The 17,293-nt window shown below is 52.8% G+C and overlaps 2 protein-coding genes across 12 annotated transcripts in view; one reads left to right on the top strand and one right to left on the bottom strand.

Moving 5' to 3' along the window:
* Positions 1 to 241: 241 nt before the first annotated feature.
* NOXA1 (NADPH oxidase activator 1) lies at positions 242 to 16,438 on the bottom strand. Of its 4 annotated transcripts, none has more exons than XM_038156592.1 (15): positions 16,263 to 16,438; positions 14,484 to 14,566; positions 13,058 to 13,166; positions 10,326 to 10,460; positions 9,146 to 9,253; positions 8,390 to 8,449; positions 7,783 to 7,820; positions 6,943 to 7,084; positions 5,122 to 5,175; positions 4,344 to 4,416; positions 4,154 to 4,212; positions 2,848 to 3,017; positions 1,732 to 1,837; positions 1,522 to 1,645; positions 242 to 1,304 (listed from the first exon to the last, which is right to left on the bottom strand). In XM_038156592.1, exons 1-15 carry the CDS (start codon positions 16,434 to 16,436, stop codon positions 1,207 to 1,209), a joined length of 1,533 nt encoding a protein of 510 aa, XP_038012520.1. In that variant the 5' UTR covers positions 16,437 to 16,438; the 3' UTR covers positions 242 to 1,206. The 4 variants fall into 4 exon arrangements, with proteins under 4 accessions (XP_038012520.1, XP_038012522.1, XP_038012524.1 ...); XM_038156594.1 differs by having other exon boundaries at positions 4,344 to 4,413; XM_038156596.1 differs by lacking the exon at positions 1,732 to 1,837.
* A 716-nt stretch (positions 16,439 to 17,154) lies between these two features.
* EXD3 (exonuclease 3'-5' domain containing 3) overlaps positions 17,155 to 17,293 on the top strand; it is a 254,110-nt gene continuing 253,971 nt past the window's right edge. For 7 of the 8 annotated variants that reach the window (XR_005259297.1, XM_038156651.1, XM_038156650.1 and 4 more), the window contains exon 1: positions 17,155 to 17,269. The gene's annotated coding sequence lies outside the window, so the exon portion shown is untranslated. The remainder of the gene's footprint in view (positions 17,270 to 17,293) is intronic. The other variant, XM_038156648.1, reaches the window with a different exon arrangement.

The following is a 17,293-nucleotide window of genomic DNA, read 5'->3' as shown; positions in this document are numbered from 1 at the left end:
GTTTCCTTGGCATTCCCAGTCCTGCTGGGCTACTCTTCCAACAGTCCTGGGAGGCAACTGGCAATGGAGAGTAGTGGTGGGCACCTAACTCTGAGCAGAGGGATGACATCATCTGTATCCTTGCCCTGTGCAAGATGTGCAATATTTTTGTAGTATGTGACAGAATCTCTTCCCGAAGACACTGTCAGCTGTTGTTAAAAATACTTACTGGCATATCTCAGCAGAAAAACACAAGTGGAAGTTGATTTAAGAGGTGCCAACTCTGGCTCAGGGTTTATTTTATATTCAAGTTACATAGCCAAGTTTTGTCAAAACACCAAATCCAGAACAGGTTCCAGCTCCAGGCACTTGAGTGTTTTATTTACATCAGCCCAGCCAGCCCAGTTGCAGGAACTGGACAGGGCTTTCAGCCTTTGCAGCACCAGCCCAGTACTGCACTTCCCAGCCAGCCCTTTCTCCAGGGCTCTCCCACAACCCAGAGCTGCTCTGAGCAGTGGGGATTTCCACAAGTGCCTATTTTCTCTGTGCTCCAAGATCCCACCTTGGCCTTAGGGCTTAAGAAAAGTGCCCAAGGCACCTGGCGAAGGAATGGTGAAGTCCATAGCTATGTGCTATGGAAGATAGTGGTCCTAACTCATGGTGTTATCTCATTAATCCCACTGCAAACTGGTTCCAAAAGCCTTTTGAAAGAGCAGCATCTCTGGCTGGTGGAGGTAAGGTTGTGTAACCCAAGAGCCTGGGGAACAGGGCTCTGTCCCCTGCTCCCAGCCAGCCACCCTTGGCTTCGGGAGTGGGGCTCAGCATTCCCAGCCTCAACATGAGCAACAGGGAGAGGGGATGAAGACTTCCACCCAGGGGAACCTCTTCCCACCCAGGGGAATCTCCTCCTACCCAGCAGCCTGAGCTCCCACATGGACAATTCCCACAGCCAAACCCCAGAGCCTCTGCCTGCTCTCTGCTCTTCACAGATACCTCTTTGGCAGTGTAAGCACGAGGTAAAAAATGCCAGGTCAGGGAAATGCCTGTGATGTCAGGCTGTGGGAAATGCCATCACTGCTGGAACTGATCCTATGGATCTGAGTGGGAGATATACCCTGTCCAGGTACAGTAGAGCTCCTGGCTGTGCTGGCTGGGGCCCAAATGAGCTGGGACGAGTGTCTCCCACCCTTGGGGCTGCAGGAAAAGGTAGGAAAAGGCTCCTGTTTGCTATAGGAAGGCAGCATCACAGCTGGGCTGGGTGGCAAAGCATTTGGGGAAGATGCCAGTCTTGCCATTGCATCGTCCTTCCAGCCAGTCCTCATTCACTGGAAAACATAAAGGAGCAGAAATGAGCCCTGGCCCATATGAGTGGGGTTAGTGAGAGTTTTCATGACTGGAATTTAACTCTGGGAAAAACCCGGTGCAAGCCTGTAACTCCTGAGACTATGAACCTGAGACAGCACTTAAGAGGCCACATTTTCCCCACTGCCTCCCCACAGCAGACTCAAAAAGCCTGGCCCAGGAGCAGGACTGGAGAGCTACCTTCAGAGAGGATATCCAGCACATCTCCCTTGCTGAACTCCAGGTCCCCCGGTCCCTGTGGCAGGTAAGAGTGCTGAGCCAGCATCTGGTAGAGAACAGGTCTGCCCGAGTGGGAGTCCGAGTCCTGCAGGAAAAAGCCAGCATGGAGGTTGCAAAGCAAAGCAGAGACTGAAGCCCAGCTCAGCAGAGACCTTGTCCCAGCCCATGTACCTGGCAACAGAGTGTCAGTCTGCCCTCTATCAGTTGCTGCCACACCTTCCCCAGGTCCTCCTGTCCCAACACTGTCCCCAGCTCTGTGCCATCCAGGAGCCTGTAGCTGCAAGGGTTCATTAATGCCGAGCAAATAATTTCATTTAAAGCCAAACTTGGAGGCCAGCCCAGCCCTCTGCCATCCTCAGTCTTCACTTTGCAGGCCAGTTCTGAGCTTGTCCCCTTGCACAGTGACATGGGGCCACCCCACATGCTCAGCAGGCAGAAATGGCACTGTGGGGAGTGACACTGTCACCTCCTCCCACACAAACTTGAGAGAAAGATTCTAAACTCTCCTGATGCCACTGTGTGTCCCAAGGGGTGCCACAATCAGGAAGACCTCACGGCAGGATCTTCTGCCTGAGTGCCAGCTTGCTCTGCATTGATCCTTGTTACTGCAAAGGCTGAGCAGAGTGGGACAAAATCCAACCTGCGGCATCTGCATCTACACAGTTTTTCCTTCTCTTCTCCCTTTTTCTTGACCATGGTACAGTTTCCTAGGAAAGATCCTTTAGGCTTCCAAGGCCCATAGAATCACACAGTCATAGAACGGTTTTGCTCAGAAGTGCCTTAAAGATAATTTAGTTTCGATCCCCTGCCATGGGCAGAGAATCTTTCACTACACCAGGTTGCTCCAAGCTCCATCTAATCTGGCCTTGAACAGTTCCAGGGATGAGGAATCCCCAATTTCTGTGGGCAAATTGTGCCAGGGCCTCACCACTCTTATATTAAAGAATTTCTTCCTAATATCCCGTCCAACCCTGCCCACTGTCAGTTTGAAGCCACTCCCCCTTGTCCTGTCACTCAATGCCTTTGCCATAAGTCCCTCTGCAGCCCTCTCTGAGCCCGTGATGTACTAGGAGGGGATTACAAGAAGAATAGCATGTGCTTCCCCACGGGGATCATGCTTTTGTCCCACCCAAAACCCACGGTGAGGTCTGCCCTCTAGGCAGACTGTGTGCTTACATCTTTGCTGGTTTTGGCCCCAGAAAAACGTTCCCAGGAGCCCAGAGGCAGCTGGATGCCCGTATCCTGAGGGGAATGGCTACTGGCCCATCCCACCCCACAGCCCCGTACCTGAGTGTGCCCTGCTGTGCCTGCTGAGCCAGCCTGTCCCGCAGCAGGGCCCGCAGGGCCGGCAGGGCCGGGGCCTCGCCCGCCTGCAGCACCAGCGAGCACTCGCAGCGCAGCCGCAGCACCGCTGGCCTGTCTGCGCCCGCAGGGGCCTCCCCGCACCTCGGGGGGACCTGTGAGGGGACGGGCTCGGTCAGAGTGGAGAATCAAAGTATCCTCAGCTGGAAGGAACCCACCAGGATGATCCAGCCCAGCCCCTGGCCCCGCCCAGACACCCCAGCAACCCCACCCTGGGCATCCCTGGCAGCGCTGGCCAAAGGCTCCTGGAGCTCTGGCAGCCTCGGGGCCGTGCCCATTCCCTGGGGAGCCTGGGCAGTGCCAGCACCCTCTGGGGGAAGAATCCAGACTGACTATGAAGTTCATAGACTAAGAAGAACCATGACAACAAACCCAACTGACAATATCTGCTCTCATACCAAGAGAGGTGACACAGGCACAATCCCTCATCTCTGTGCTGCCATGTCGCAGTAGAACATCATCAAAATGCAGACCTGAATTTCAAAGGGGGAACTCTGGACTCCAAGTGTGGGATCAAATGTTCCTCCTGTGACTCAGGAATTCTGTTTTTGGTTCTGATTTTATAGGTACCTCCTAAACCAAAAATTATATGAGCAGGGCCCCAATTCCTCCAGCCAGCTGGAGAGGAGCAGCCACATTCCTCTGTTATGTTACCTTCTGGCTGAACTACACCTGAAAAGATTATGGAAAAAGCCCTAAAACCAGGTGTGGCAGAGCTGACCTGCAGCTGAGGGACAGAGGTGGTGTCCCCAGAGGGCCACAGGAGTCATTCCAGGACCATCACATGCAGGGGCTGGCAATGGCATGGAAGTACCTCAGAGGACATTACCCAACAGGACAAATTTGAATGAACTGTGCTATCCAGACTGATAGGGAAAGAAATTGGGATACAGGAAGAGGGGGGAAAAGGACAGCAGGGTGTTCAAAGACAACTGCCTCTTGCAAAGTGGGCTGTAAAGCATGTGCACAAGAATTCTGATGTGTTTAGTGCTCCTGGTGCCTCGGAGGGTGGCAACAGGTCAACTTTGGGCTGTCTCACAAAGTGGGATGGTCACAAACTGGGAGGAAAGACCACATGGGAGCCTCTCTTTAGAATGGAAAAGTGGTCAGAGGAAGGAGGTTTTTTCCCAGTGATTTGGGAGCAGCTCAGGAATTCTGGGCAAAAATCTTGCACTCTTTCCAGCCCTGGTCTCCTAAGGCTGTGCCAGCTTCAGCCTGTAGAACACCTCACCTTGGAGTCCATGTGGGCACTGGCATCATTGACAGAGGCATTTTCTTCCCCAGGAGGATCTGCAGAACAGCACAAAGGCAGGGGACCAGCCCTGCAGTCAGCAGAGGCTGCAGTGGGGCCACCACCTCCTCACACCCCCTAAAGAGCAGGGTTTGGGCACAGCTTCACCCACCGAGGGCCCAGGGATTACCTGGCTTCTGCTTCATGGGGAGGCGGCTGGGAGGCACCTGGGCAGGAGGAAGGGGAATCCCAGTGCTGATCTTCTGCAACAGAACAGCATTAGAAAGGAGAGGGCAGAAAATGGGAGCCTGGACAAGGCTGGTATGTGACAGCCTGCAGCCAGCTACAGACTTGTGGGTGTAACCCCAGAGAGAGCCCCAGGGAGAGCTGCTCATTGAATGGTTGGGTGAGGTGGAGCAATCAGGCTTTTGAGGGCAGAGGTTTGGGGACACTTCCCTGACACCCTGCTCCCTGCTGGGTTGGTGCTGGAACAGGAGGAGGCTGCTCACACTGTGCTGAGGGCTCTCCCCACTTGGGCTGGTTGACAGTGACACATCCATGGAGCAAATGCCCAAGAGTGTACCAGGGATTCATTTGGAGGGGGAAAAATGACAACTAAAAAATCATAGTAACATCAGAACAAGCATATGCTTGAAAACTCCCTCACAGGAAATAGGGCTGAGCTGCACCCTTCCACACTGGCTTCAGATGACAAATGATTGGGATAATGTGTGGCTACGCCTGTGGTGGAGATGAGAGATGAAGTTCTCCCAAGTCAAAGGGATTTTTCCTACTCCTAACTCTTCTGTTGTTCCCATTCAAGAGCACTTGGTCTTCAGTGTTCTCAGTGTTTCATACTCCAAGTTTCTCTTACAGAGTTGTCCTCTCCTGTGATAATCTTACAGATAAATGTCCCAAATGTATGTCTTGGTCCCTCCCTCCCCCTGTTTTAAAGGTTGCCAGCTCACCCATTTATCCATCCTTGAGGCAGGCTCCAGGAGAGAGCTCGGGATGTGCAGCTTCTGCAGAGGGACACGGAGCAGAGCAGGGTGAAAGAGGAACCCAGTGGCCCAGCCCAGCCCCAGCACTGCCTGTCACCCTATGGCCACACAAATGTGCCTGAAGGGCCCAAGTGCTCAGTGCTCACAAACTGCTGGACAAAATCCAATGATCCTTCTGCAGCTTTTCCTGCTGGGAGCAGAGCTGCTGCTGGAGTGGCTGCAGGGGAACAGACCAAGCACCCACCAAACCCCCTGCTCCCAAGACAGAGCTCAGGCAGAGAGCAGCAAGGATGCCCAGGGATACCAGTCCAACAGCATTTCTGTGTCTTCTGACAATCACTGCTGCTCATTTCAACTGAGCACTGTAATCTTTTGCTTATAATGATTTTTTGTGAGTCTATTTTTATTTTTTCTACATTGAATTTCACCTGGTACTTCACTGAGTAGTCAACCAGCACATTCAAATACTTGTGTAACTGTTCCTGTTAGCTCCAGATGCTTCAGGCTCTCCCCCTATTCCTATATCACTTAGGAATATGCGAAATGCTTATGTCACAGAGGATTTGCTGTGGGAACATAATTTCTTTTTAAAAATGAAAGGAAGAAAAACCTGTTACTTTATACCCAGCTTTTAATTCTGTATTTTTACCAGTCCTCAGAGCATTGCCTCAATTGCTCAAACACCTCACTGGTTTATAGTGGTCTTATGAAGAATCTCGTGACTTTTTTGAAAGACAGGCAGGTAATGCATTCACTGAACCTAATCCTGGTATACAACAGGTCTTTCAAAAAGTGAACTAGACAGGTGAGAAAGGGCTTCTGCCAACAAAAGATTTTCCATGTTGTGTTTATCTGTTTCTATTCAGTCTGATTACACTACAGCTCCCTGGCCTGCAGGAAGATGTCAGATTTGTTGGGCTCCAAGTCCTTAGGACTTCCCTAGAGCCGTTCATAAATCCTGCCTGTACAGAGGAAAACGTCCCCAAATCTTCTCAAAGTTCATTGAACAGAGGCACTACAGACCAGATAAGGACCAGCCCACCTCCTCAGCTCCATCAGAGCTCTCAGGGGATAAATCCTGCTCTAAATGGTGGTCCTTGGTGAGGTCTGCTATCCTACAACTCCACAATAGGATCCCCTACGGTGGAGAGCCCAGAAGCCATCTTTGTGGATCTACAGAGGCGAATAGCAGAGGCCGGTGAGAGCCCCGCGTCAGGAAATCTGGGGGGCGTGGAAAGGAGCTCATGAGGACTGTGCTCAGGGGGACTGGGGCCAAGCCCTGCCCCCGGGGCCGTGTCCCTCCCTCAGCACTGCCCCCGGGGCCGTGTCCCTCCCTCAGCACCCTCGGGACCGTGTCCCTGCCCTGCTCTCGGGGCCGTGTCCCTGCCCTGCTCTCGGGGCCGTGTCCCTCAGCACCCTCGGGACCGTGTCCCTGCCCTGCTCTCGGGGCCGTGTCCCTGCCCTGCTCTCGGGGCCGTGTCCCTCAGCACCCTCGGGGCCGTGTCCCTGCCCTGCTCTCGGGGCCGTGTCCCTCAGCACCCTCGGGACCGTGTCCCTGCCCTGCTCTCGGGGCCGTGTCCCTCCCTCAGCACTGCCCCCGGGGCCGTGTCCCTGCCCTGCTCTCGGGGCTGTGTCCCTCAGCACCCTCGGGACCGTGTCCCTGCCCTGCTCTCGGGGCCGTGTCCCTGCCCTGCTCTCGGGGCCGTGTCCCTCAGCACCCTCGGGACCGTGTCCCTGCCCTGCTCTCGGGGCCGTGTCCCTCAGCACCCTCGGGACCGTGTCCCTCACCTGCCCGTCGTGGATGGCCGTGGCCCAGCCGTCTGCCGCTCTGCCCAGCACGAACACCAGGCTTCCGGCCGCCACCTCGGGCCCCGGCGGCTCCCCGGGGCGGTACGGGGACAGCACTCGGTGGTAGCCGGACTCGGCGTCCCTGCGGGGAGAGGAGAGCGCTGCACCGGCCTGGGGCGCGCTGCTGATGGCTCCGAGCCACCACACTGCACCGGCCCCAGCTGGCACGGGCTGTAAGGTGAGGGTCTTGGGAAATCGGGATTTTCATTGCTGCTCTTCGGTCCAACCGGGAACAAAAGGGGCTTGGGAAACACTGATTTGCCGAATGCAGCTGCATTTTCATTGTACTGATAAACAATGTCAAGATCAAAACATTGATTGACGCAGCCCTGAAGCACTGCTGGTGCAATATCACGGAAACAAATTATTTTCTTGGGGTTTGAACATGATTTTGGCTCAGGACACCAGGGCCACTCATTGGTAGTGAGTATTTGGAATTTTCCTGGGAATTAAGATGAGAAAGCTGAGCATCCTCTGCCACAGACCTGGGCAGGTCCCACAACCTCTGTCTGCTTCCATTCCCCAGGCATGCCACGATCCATGCTGGTCTCCCAAGACCATTGAATCAAATCCTGCAAACTGCCCAGAGGCTCTTGCAGAGATGCCAGGGACCTGCAGCATCCTTTGCAGCCACAGAAGCCTTTGTGTGTTTGTTATTCACTCCACCCTTGATCAGAGTGGGTGTGGATCCCTCAGAGTCTTCACACAAAGAAGCCAGAGAATAAAAGACTTTCTGAACAGTGAGAAAAGGGTAAGACCAAGGTGGGACTGAACACTCACCGCAGAGCATTGGCACTGGGTTCATAAAAGCCCTGTTTCTGTGGGAGAAACAACAGGATCTGTTTGTAACAGTGCCTCCTACACAGCAGTGCCACCTTACCTTCTGACTGTGCTATTTTGTCTTTACTCTTGACCCCATTTGTCATTTGTCATTCCACACCACCCAGGAAAAGTCTGCTGCTCCACACCTTACCAGGATGTGCCTTCTCTTCCTTCCCCTCCCTCTTTATCTCATCAGGAAGTAAGACAATCTCATCCCCCTCCCCTGGTTCCAAGGAACTCCCAGCACAGTGGAGGCAAGCTCACACTTGCACACTTGACACATTTACTGAAGTGATAAGCAGAGACAGGCTGAGCACAGCAAAGCACTGCTGTTTTGACATGGTGAAGAGCCAAAAATGCATCTTTAAAGGTCTGGAGATTCCCATTGCTGAGTCTCTTACAGCCAGTGCTGAGCCTGGCTCTGAACATCCCCATGGATCCAGGCTGGTATTACACTGGTTTTACCAAGAGTCCACTCTTCCTTCCCCTGATGGTTTGGATCTGAGCCCCTTTCTGGAGCTCCATGACAGCTCCATTCCTCCTTTCACAGCCCTGTCCTGCTCACCTGAGGCCTGAGAGGCTCAAAGCCAATGTACTCATCGTTGGGAATGATGGATGAGATGACCTGTTGGAAAACAAAGCAATGAGTGAATCTAGGCTGGACGAAGAGACCCCCAAACTTCATCCAAGATTATCTGCTCAGACCCATTTCCTTCTGGCATCCCAAGGTCAGACAAAGTGTGGAGCTGTACATGCAGTGGGAGAGGCAGAGCTGGATTCCCAAGACAACCTTAACCATTTGTGTCCCAGCTTTTTAGTCTTTCCAAGGTTTCTTTAAAAGTATGTGAATGTATTACTTTCCCTTTGTTTTGGAGCTCTCTGTTCTGATTGCACTGGTCACATAAAAGGTCATAGAAATTCTCTGCTGCCTTGTATTAAGGGATGTGACAAAGCATTTGTCCCCTGAGTGCCAACCTGTCCCCCTGGGAATGCAGGACTGAGCAGCAGCATGCTGGGACCATGCACCTCTTAAAAACGTTATTGTCAGCAAAAGGGCAACCACGGATTCCCAGAGTACCTGCTCAGCCCTTTTAGACTTTAAAGTGACCAAGACTGGGAAGGTATTTTAGTGCCAAAGTGCATTTTTTGGTAGAAGGGGTAGCAATTCTAACAAATTTTGGCTTCTGTGTCCTGACTGCCTAGACTGGCTGCAAGCTCGGCCCATCCTGCTCTGGGTAAGCACACAGCACTGCTCTCTGGAGATGGCAGAGGCAAGATTTTTTTCTGCTGCTATTAATCGTGACAATTGCGTGCCTGTTACCTTGGGTTTACCCAGGAAGTCTTTTGAATCCAGCTGCTCAACTTCCTTCTTTCGTGGTCTGAAAAGTTCCCCAAGAGGAACTAGCATGGGCTCTAAAAACAGGTGGTCCTGGGGTGGGGAGAGCAGGTGAAGGAAAAGCCATCAATTTGCATTGAATGAAACATCAGAGCCCTGAAAAGCAAATACAGCTTAGGTGTGCAACAGCAGCTCCAGGAAGATATTGGGGCAAAAGTTTCAGGTGTGAACTCAACAAAGGCCACTCAGGCTCCACAAAAGCACGAGCAAAGTGAGAGCTCAGCAGACCCTCCCCAGTGTGGAGGCAAGGACTGACACTGCTGGCATGGGGTGGGTGGGAAGGGGGCAGTGCAGGAAGGTTCATCAAACAAATCTAAACAGCTTTTCTATTTGACTTCAGATGTTTTCTGTTTGACTTCAGATGTTTTCTGTTCAGCCACTGAGTAGCGTGCTAATAGCAAATATAAGTAATACACTGGAAAAGCACTAATGTGATACCAGAAGAGATGATCAGATTAAAAACAAAGTATGAATCTCTTAAAAAGTATGAAGGTAGCAAACAAAAGAATCCTTCAAGAAGAGTAAATCAGAGATCTGCAAATGTTTTCAGATCATAAAGGAGTCTGACAGGAAACTTTTACTTAGAAGCAGCCCTAGAAACACTTTCACACACAACTTAAGCTCTAAAAGTGCTTGACATTAATATCTGAGTTGCCACCAATTGTTCCTGAGGCCAAAGGAACTTAAAAGAAGCCAGCCAGTGCCACAAAAAGGGAGAATCTCCAGGCCTGGGCTTGTAGGGGTTCTGCACTTGAGACACAGCGCAGGGAAACTGGTTTTGCAGGACAAGTACAAATGGAACTGAGCTCCTGAACATGAGGGACCAGGAAGCTATGTCCCCAGCCTCAGAGGTCATCCCGAGATTCTTCACTATGGTGTTTCTGGGCAGTGAAGCACCTGGGGGTGATGGAGTTTCTTGATCACCTGAAGCCCTGGTTTGGCAGAGCATCATGTACAAATGGCTTAGACTGTGCTAGCAAGTGGCCAAGCAGGTGGGTGGATGGCAGGCACATGCCATCAGGAACACTCAAAATGACAACGTTCAGCACGCATCCTGAGCTGAAGCCCAATGCACACGCCCAGGAGCTCACAGAGGTGGCCTTACCTGCACCCGCTCAAGGGCCAGCTCCAGGATTGCTGTTCTTCTTTCAGGTCTCCACACAACAGCCTTCTCCAGGGTGACTCTGGCCTCCTGCCACTGCTGCAGGTGGCACTGCACTGCTGCAGTGCTGTACAGCACCTGGAGTAGGCACAGGGAAGGGTCTCAGAGGGCCAGGACCAAGGGACACCCAACGCATCCTCCTGAGCTTGGCCAAGAAACGGACAGGCACTAAAGCACCGAGAGTTCAGCAACAGGAGAGGCTCTCTGAGCAGCATAGCTGGGAACATTTCACCATTGGAAAGGAAAAATAAAAGCTTGGGTGTGCTGGAGCTGCTGGTCAGGGTGATGAGAGACATGAGGACAGCAGGTGAAGACTCTGGTACCACACTGTTTAATTCTGATCCTTCCTGCATCCAAAAGGCCAGGAAGCTTTCCTTGGGTGTTTTTCTGCATGAAACTAGGTAATGATTTTTGTAATCCTGACTCCCTGTCACTGCAAAATTAACTTAACTAAAACTATTTCATGCTGTAGTGGGCTGTGAATGTACAAACTGTCAGCTGTAGCTTGTCACCCTTCAGCAGCATGTCAGTCTGTTCCTGGGGAAGAGCAGGCTGTGGGAGTGTTGCAGATGGGGTGTTGGGGAGCTGTGGTCCATACTAAGAGTGGGAGATCTCTCCCTGTCACTGGCCAGCTGGGCCACAGCCAGAGCACTGTCAGCTCCTTATCTCCTGTGATAGGGTTATCAGCTGGGAACGGAGGTGTGTACCTGGCTGCATGCCCTGTTCAGGACAAGGCTGGAGCTCATAAGATGCTCTTCCTTTATTCCTTAACCATTGCAGTAGAAGACTCTGTTTGGGAGAGTGGGGAATGGCAACCCTGAGCATGTACAGAACTGCAGGGACAGGCCCTCTTGGGAGGCAAGGCAGCAGTTCTCACTCAGTCAGAAGTGTCACAGCCTTGCAAGAGGCAAGTATTTCTGGGTTTTCAAAGCATGCATGTATCTCCCATGAGGAGATCACCTGCAGCACGTGAGAGGCCATGCATGGGGAAAGCTGATGGCACAATTCTGCTGGAGTGATATAGGGGTCTCCTTGAGCCAGCTTTTGGAGACCTATATTACACCCAAGATAGCTCAGCCACCTCAGATGGCACAAAATCAGCAGGATGGCTTCTGTGGTAGTGTTGAAAACAGGAAAGTTTTAATAAAAGGCAAAATAACAAAGCTCTTTACAGAGAAAATCCAAGCCAGGGGCAAGAGGCTCCTGCTCCTGGTAAAACGTTCCACAAAAGCGATTAGTTCCTTTGTTCTCTTCTTATTCTAGTGAATTGCTTAGGCGGGACGTTTTGGCTTCTGTCCAGTTGGCTATCCCTAAGTTTGAGGTGAAGTCCCTAAGGTCCTATGAGGTGTCTTTTTACCCGTTTGAGGAGAGAAACTTCTGGGCTTTTTTCCTTTTGAAGGAGACAGAGAATAATTTGTTCACTCCGTCAATGGGGGGCACATTCCTACACTGGAGGATGATGTGTGTGTATTTTTAAAAATGAGCTCAGGTAAGAACGAGATACAGCTGAATCAGCATGCTGATCCCAAGTCTGGAGGGCCAGCACATGTCCTGGTGATGCCTCGAGTAAGGGGTCGTGTGTCCACACCAGAAAGGGCCCCAGCCTCCTCGGGACACTCCTGAGCCCTGCCCCTTTCCCAGGGAACTGCTCATTTCCAAGAGAAGGCAGGGCCATGGCACTGAAGCTGTTAAAGCCAGGGAGGTTTGGGTAATACCACAGATGCCAAGGATAGCTTCCTCCTGCCAGGTATAAGGTGCATGAAAATTGCTGAGATGCTTGGCTGGAGTTACACAATGACTCCTCTCTCTCACGGAAGTAAGGAGTTAAATTCTCTTTCCTGTATCTGCTTTTCAATCTGTGCATGTCGACTCAGAGAAAACAAAATTAACCCTTCCAGTAAAGGACGGTTTCTAGGAATCCTTTACATACGTCCAAATATTAAAAAAATTTACAATCAGTTCAGCCTTTGAGCTTCCTTGAACAGGATGTGACAGATTGGCCCTGTGTGACAGTAAGAGGTGCAGGGTAAAGCATTACAAACACATCCTGAGCAAAGGGTGTAAGTTCAGGCACAGAGGGAATATTAAGATCCGTTGCTGCAGTTGAAAGAGGCTTTCATGCACCTGACTTTCCTACAGCCTACATTATGCATCAGCGCTGTTCTCATCTGTCAATGTTTCAACCTCTTTCAGCCCTGAGAGCTGAGGAGTTCACTAAACTTACGTGTGTGTTTACACCCAAGTGTAAATATTACACAGAATCCCAGACTGGTTTGGATTGGGAAGGACCTTAAAACTCCCAGTTCCACGCCTGCCATGGCAGGGACACCTTCTACAGACCAGGTCGCTCCAAGCCTCATCCAACCTGGCCTTGGACACTTCCAGGGATGGGGCAGCCACCACTTTGTCAGACACAGAGAAAATAAAAACCCCTCAATATAGAAATTCCTGTGCACCTGCTCTGAACAATTTTACTTTTCAAACTGCATCATTTGCTAAACTTTCCAGAGATGATGTTGGTTTACAACTTCTATGATTAAGTTACTTTTAAAAAAGCGCAAGCAGAATATTTTTACAGTTCTAATGTACTTTCTTGAAAAAGTCTTGGGTCACTAATGCCTGCTACTGACACCCCCAACAGTGGGGAAGGATTGCTGAGCCAGGCTCACTCTTACCTCCCAGGCATAGAGGATGTGCCTCAGCCCCAGCTGCTTGTAATCAATGAAGGGATTTTCTCTTAGGTGACTGAAGGCCATGTGATAGTCAGAGAGAGCTTCTTCATACCTGCAATGCAGAGGTGACACAAGAAACTGAGCCTAAAACAGCTGGAGACTGTTTTAAAAGCTTAAAAATCACACTAGCAAATAACATATGTTCTGCTCTGCAGCCTGTGCAAGGAGAGCTGCACCAGAGACATGTTACAAAGAGCCAAAGTTACCCACTGCTGGGAGCTTCCTGCCAGTCCCAGCATGTGTCCCAGGAGGACTGAGGGCTGGGAACCTGACTGATGGGGACCAGGGAGGGCACACACATAGCCAGAGCATCGAAATTGAGAAACTCGAAATTTAGAACCTCAACATTTAGAAATTTAGAGAACCTCTGTGGATAAGGAGGGTATTAGTCTGAATTTACACCAGCTATGCAACTGAAATCCAAGCACTGTCCACTGAGGCTGCAGGTGGTGAAAAGAAGGACCCAGGAAGGGCTGTGCAGTGGGCACCCAGCCAAGAGAAGGTGCCCGGGTGGGTGTTGGTGGGTGGGAGCAGCTTCTGGTGAAGGAAGGAGCCCTGGGGGCTGAAGGCCATCAGCACTTTGGGCAGGAAGCAGCTGCCAGCTGTGCTGCTCCTGCAGTGGCTGTGCTTGGGGCACATTTGCTTCTGCTGCTGGTGGAACAGCTCCAGAGAGCCCTGCCTGGGGCTCCACCAGCCCCAGGCACAGCCCCTCTCCTGGAGAAGCCAGAACTGCTCACTTTAACTCCTTTCCAGAAATAAAGACAGGCATTTTGTGGAGATTAAGGTCTGGGAAACACGGGGAAGACAAGGGGAAAGACAATAACTGAGCTCACAAGTAAGACAAGATCTGTAAAATACTTCACCCAGCTCCCTGAGGAGGATGTCACTGTGATTTAATTGTGGAAACAATGAGTAATCAATCCCATGACACTTCTGGAGCAACCTCAATATTTTATCAGTGAGACTGAGATCAGGCCCCCGAAGTCTGCTGCCAGGAGAGTGTGCAGGCTGCATTTTTAGGAAGGCCAGACTCCTTTGTGTCATGTGAAGACACACCAAGCAGCACAATTACATTTTTTTAAATTTCCAGAGAAAATCTGAATGGCAAAATAATATTGTGGCAGCCTTGCATCCAGGAGTCTCTGTGTGTAGGGGACAGCAATGCTATATGTCAGCCACCCCAGAGTTGTGCAGCTCTTATCAGAGATAAGACTTGCTGACCTGTGACAGGGTTTCCAAGGCTAAAGCATACCCTGTGAACCCTGTAAGGTTGCTGGAAGAAGTGAGTTTTGGAATCATTTAGGTTTAGGAATAAAGCAGGACTGAAAGGAAAGAACCAAAGACTGCACTGGCTGTGCACCTCACTCACATTTCCAGCTGCAGGTGGACAAACCCTCTCTGGAAGTAGCCCACAGCCAGGGAATTGTCCTTCTCAATGGTTTTATTAAATGCCTGAGGAGAGAAACACAGGCAGGGCCCAGCTGGGATGTGTCCTGTCAGGGCCTAGGCCCCACACACCCAGCCAGCCACATCCCAGCTGCCCTCACAGAGGCAACCCCTGGGGTCCTGCCCAGCTCTGAGGGCTGGACACAGCTCCCAGCCATCCTTCAGGTCTTGGCTCTGTGTGAGCTGAGCTTCAGGCTTTTACCCCTCCTTAATACAATGGACTGGACATAAATGAGCTGCATTGGCCATCTGGCTTCTTAAAATTGGAAAACTGTAGCCTGAAGCAGAGTTGGCCAGTAGGAGCAGAGGGATGGCCAGGCTATGGGGAAGGCTGAGGTGATGAAAGGGTGAGAGGGAGGAAGCTGCAGGGCTTCTCACAATGGCCTCTAAGTCAGTACTTCTGCTTCAGTGCCCCAGCTAAAAACAGGCAGTGCTTGTGGTAGCAGCTCGTGGTTCAGTGTGCTGGGAGAGCCAGGAGTCCTCCTGGGGCAGCATCAGGAGTGTGCTCCTTCCCTTCCCAGTGTAGACACCTCATGGGGATAACAAGTGCTGAAAGCCCAGCCCTCCCTGCACAGCGACAGCACTGCAGGGGAAGGTGAGTCCCTGTGACCCACACACCGTGCTGGAACGTCTGCCTGCCTGGGCCATACCTGATATAACAACAACCAACCCTTGATCCACACGGAAGTAGAGCTGAGCTTCTTCCCAGTCACTGCCCCTTGACTGGGGCTCAGAAGTCTCTCCTGAGCTCTCTCCCTCATCTCCATGGCACCACTGTGTCCCAAACAGCCACTGCCTGCCCAGGGCTCCATTGCGCTGCCCCAGCCCCTCAGCACAGCCTCGGCTCCTCCTTACGCTCTTTGAGGAAAGGTTTATCTGCATCTCCTCACTGGAGACAGATGAATGGATGGATGTGAAGACACAGCAGGTGCTGTCACAAAAAGGCTTTTCCTCAGGGCACCTCCTCTCCCTTCCCAAGGGCAGTGGTTTTCCGGCACAGCAGCTTTGTTCTGGCAGTCTCCACTGCCAAGCAACATATTTGTACTTTCAAAGTACACCCATCTCATGTCTAAACCCATGCCTACATAACAGCTATTGGACAATCTTCTTCCTGCTTTGATTTAAAGCTACAATACATTTTAAATTTATTGTGCATGTCCAGTGGGTTGAGATCTTCTCTTGGAATCAAGCAGGCTGAGCTTTAGAGGTGTGGTTTTCACACGATAATGAGCTAAGTTTACCTAAAGGACAGGATTTTAACTGATTTGGCTTTAACCAAACTTAAGGTACATTGCCGGATGCAGTTTCTAATATCTAATTTAAGTACTCTCTATTATCTTGTTTCAAAATGATTCTGCCCACTGATCTGGATTTTCATAGTATTTAGAGAACCATGGAATCATGGTTGGAAAAGGCCTCAAAGATCAAGTCCAACTATGAACCGGGCAGCACTGAGTTCACCGCTGAACCCTGTCCTCGACGGCCACATCTACCTTTTTAACGTCCACCTTTTTAACTTTTCTGTGATTCACTGTGCTAAACCTCTTCCTCCAACCATTCACCCTTCAACATCCCCGCTCGCATTCCCGCTGGACACGAAACGCTGGATTCCAGATCTAGTTTCAGCATCATTCCCTCCGAGGCGGACCCGGGGGAGCCGAGCCGCCCGTGCCCGGGATCCCCCCGCTCCCGGCCGGCTCACCCGCAGGGCCGCCTCGGGCCGCCCGGCCAGCAGCTGCACGCAGCCCACGTTGAAGCAGATCCTGGCCGGAGGCTCCGCGATGCCGCCGAAGGCGTCCAGGGCAGCGTCCCAGTGCCCGCGGTCCGCCGCCCGCACGGCCTCGTGCCAGCGCCGCACCAGCTCCCGGTACGCCATGGCCGGGCTGCGGGAACGGGCACGGGAACGGGAACGGAGCCGAGCGGGGCCGCAGCTGCCGACCGCCCGCGCCTCACCTGCGCCGCACCTGCCGGGGCGGGGCGGGAGAGCGCGGCCCCCTCTGCCCGCTCTGCTCCTCCCCGGGCGGCGGGAGGAGACACTGAGCCCGGAACGGGACACGGACATGGAGGACACGGAGACCGGAATGGGACACAGACCTGGGAGGGGCGGGGAGGGGGACACGGACCCCGGGAGAGACACGGACCGCGGGAAGGGGGCACACGGAGCCCGGGAGGAGAGACGGAGCCCGGAACGGGACACGGACCGCGGCAGCGGCCGGGCCCGCGGGGCAGAGCGGTGAGGGCGGCGGCCACAGCTGAGCGGGCATTGGGGCGCAGCTGCTGGCTGAGGGCACCGGCGGGCACCTGACCAGCCGCTAGAAGCGAGCCCGCGGCCAGCGCTGCCGCGGCCAAAACACCGCTTTGGGAGCTTCTTTGAAGAAACTGCTTAGCGGAACTTTAATACAGTAGATGTTCTCACGGCTTCGTGAGTGCGAGTTAACTACAGTAACTACGACAGGCACAGGCGGCGCCGTGCTCCGGTAAATACGGTAGCGCCCGCCCCCCCCCCCCCCCCCCCGCCGCCCCCCCCCCCCTCGGCCCGGGCCCGGGCGCTGCCGCGGGCGACATCGCCCCCTGGCGGCGCCCCGCGTCGGTGCCCCGGAACAGGAGACCGATGAGGGCGCGGCGCCGTGCGCGAGACGTTCCGGGGCCGCTGGCGTTTGCGGCGCAGAGCGGCGGGGAAGGTTTTAGGCGGCGGACCGCCGGTGCCAGGTGAGTCCCGGGCGGGCCCGGAGC

Source organism: Motacilla alba, chromosome 17, assembly GCF_015832195.1.
Source record: "Motacilla alba alba isolate MOTALB_02 chromosome 17, Motacilla_alba_V1.0_pri, whole genome shotgun sequence".
Taxonomy (NCBI): domain Eukaryota; kingdom Metazoa; phylum Chordata; class Aves; order Passeriformes; family Motacillidae; genus Motacilla; species Motacilla alba.
Note: the sequence above shows the minus strand (reverse complement) of the source record. Positions and strands in the feature narration are given on the sequence as shown.

Coding starts and splice junctions, on each gene's coding strand:
- NOXA1 (XM_038156592.1), bottom strand. CDS start 16,436: ATGGCGTACCGGGAGCTGGTGCGGCGCTGGCACGAGGCCGTGCGGGCG. Junction 14,567..16,262: donor GGCCCGAGGCGGCCCTGCGG/GTGAGCCGGCCG, acceptor TTCTCTCCTCAG/GCATTTAATAAAACCATTGA. Junction 13,167..14,483: donor GTCCACCTGCAGCTGGAAAT/GTGAGTGAGGTG, acceptor TCTGCATTGCAG/GTATGAAGAAGCTCTCTCTG.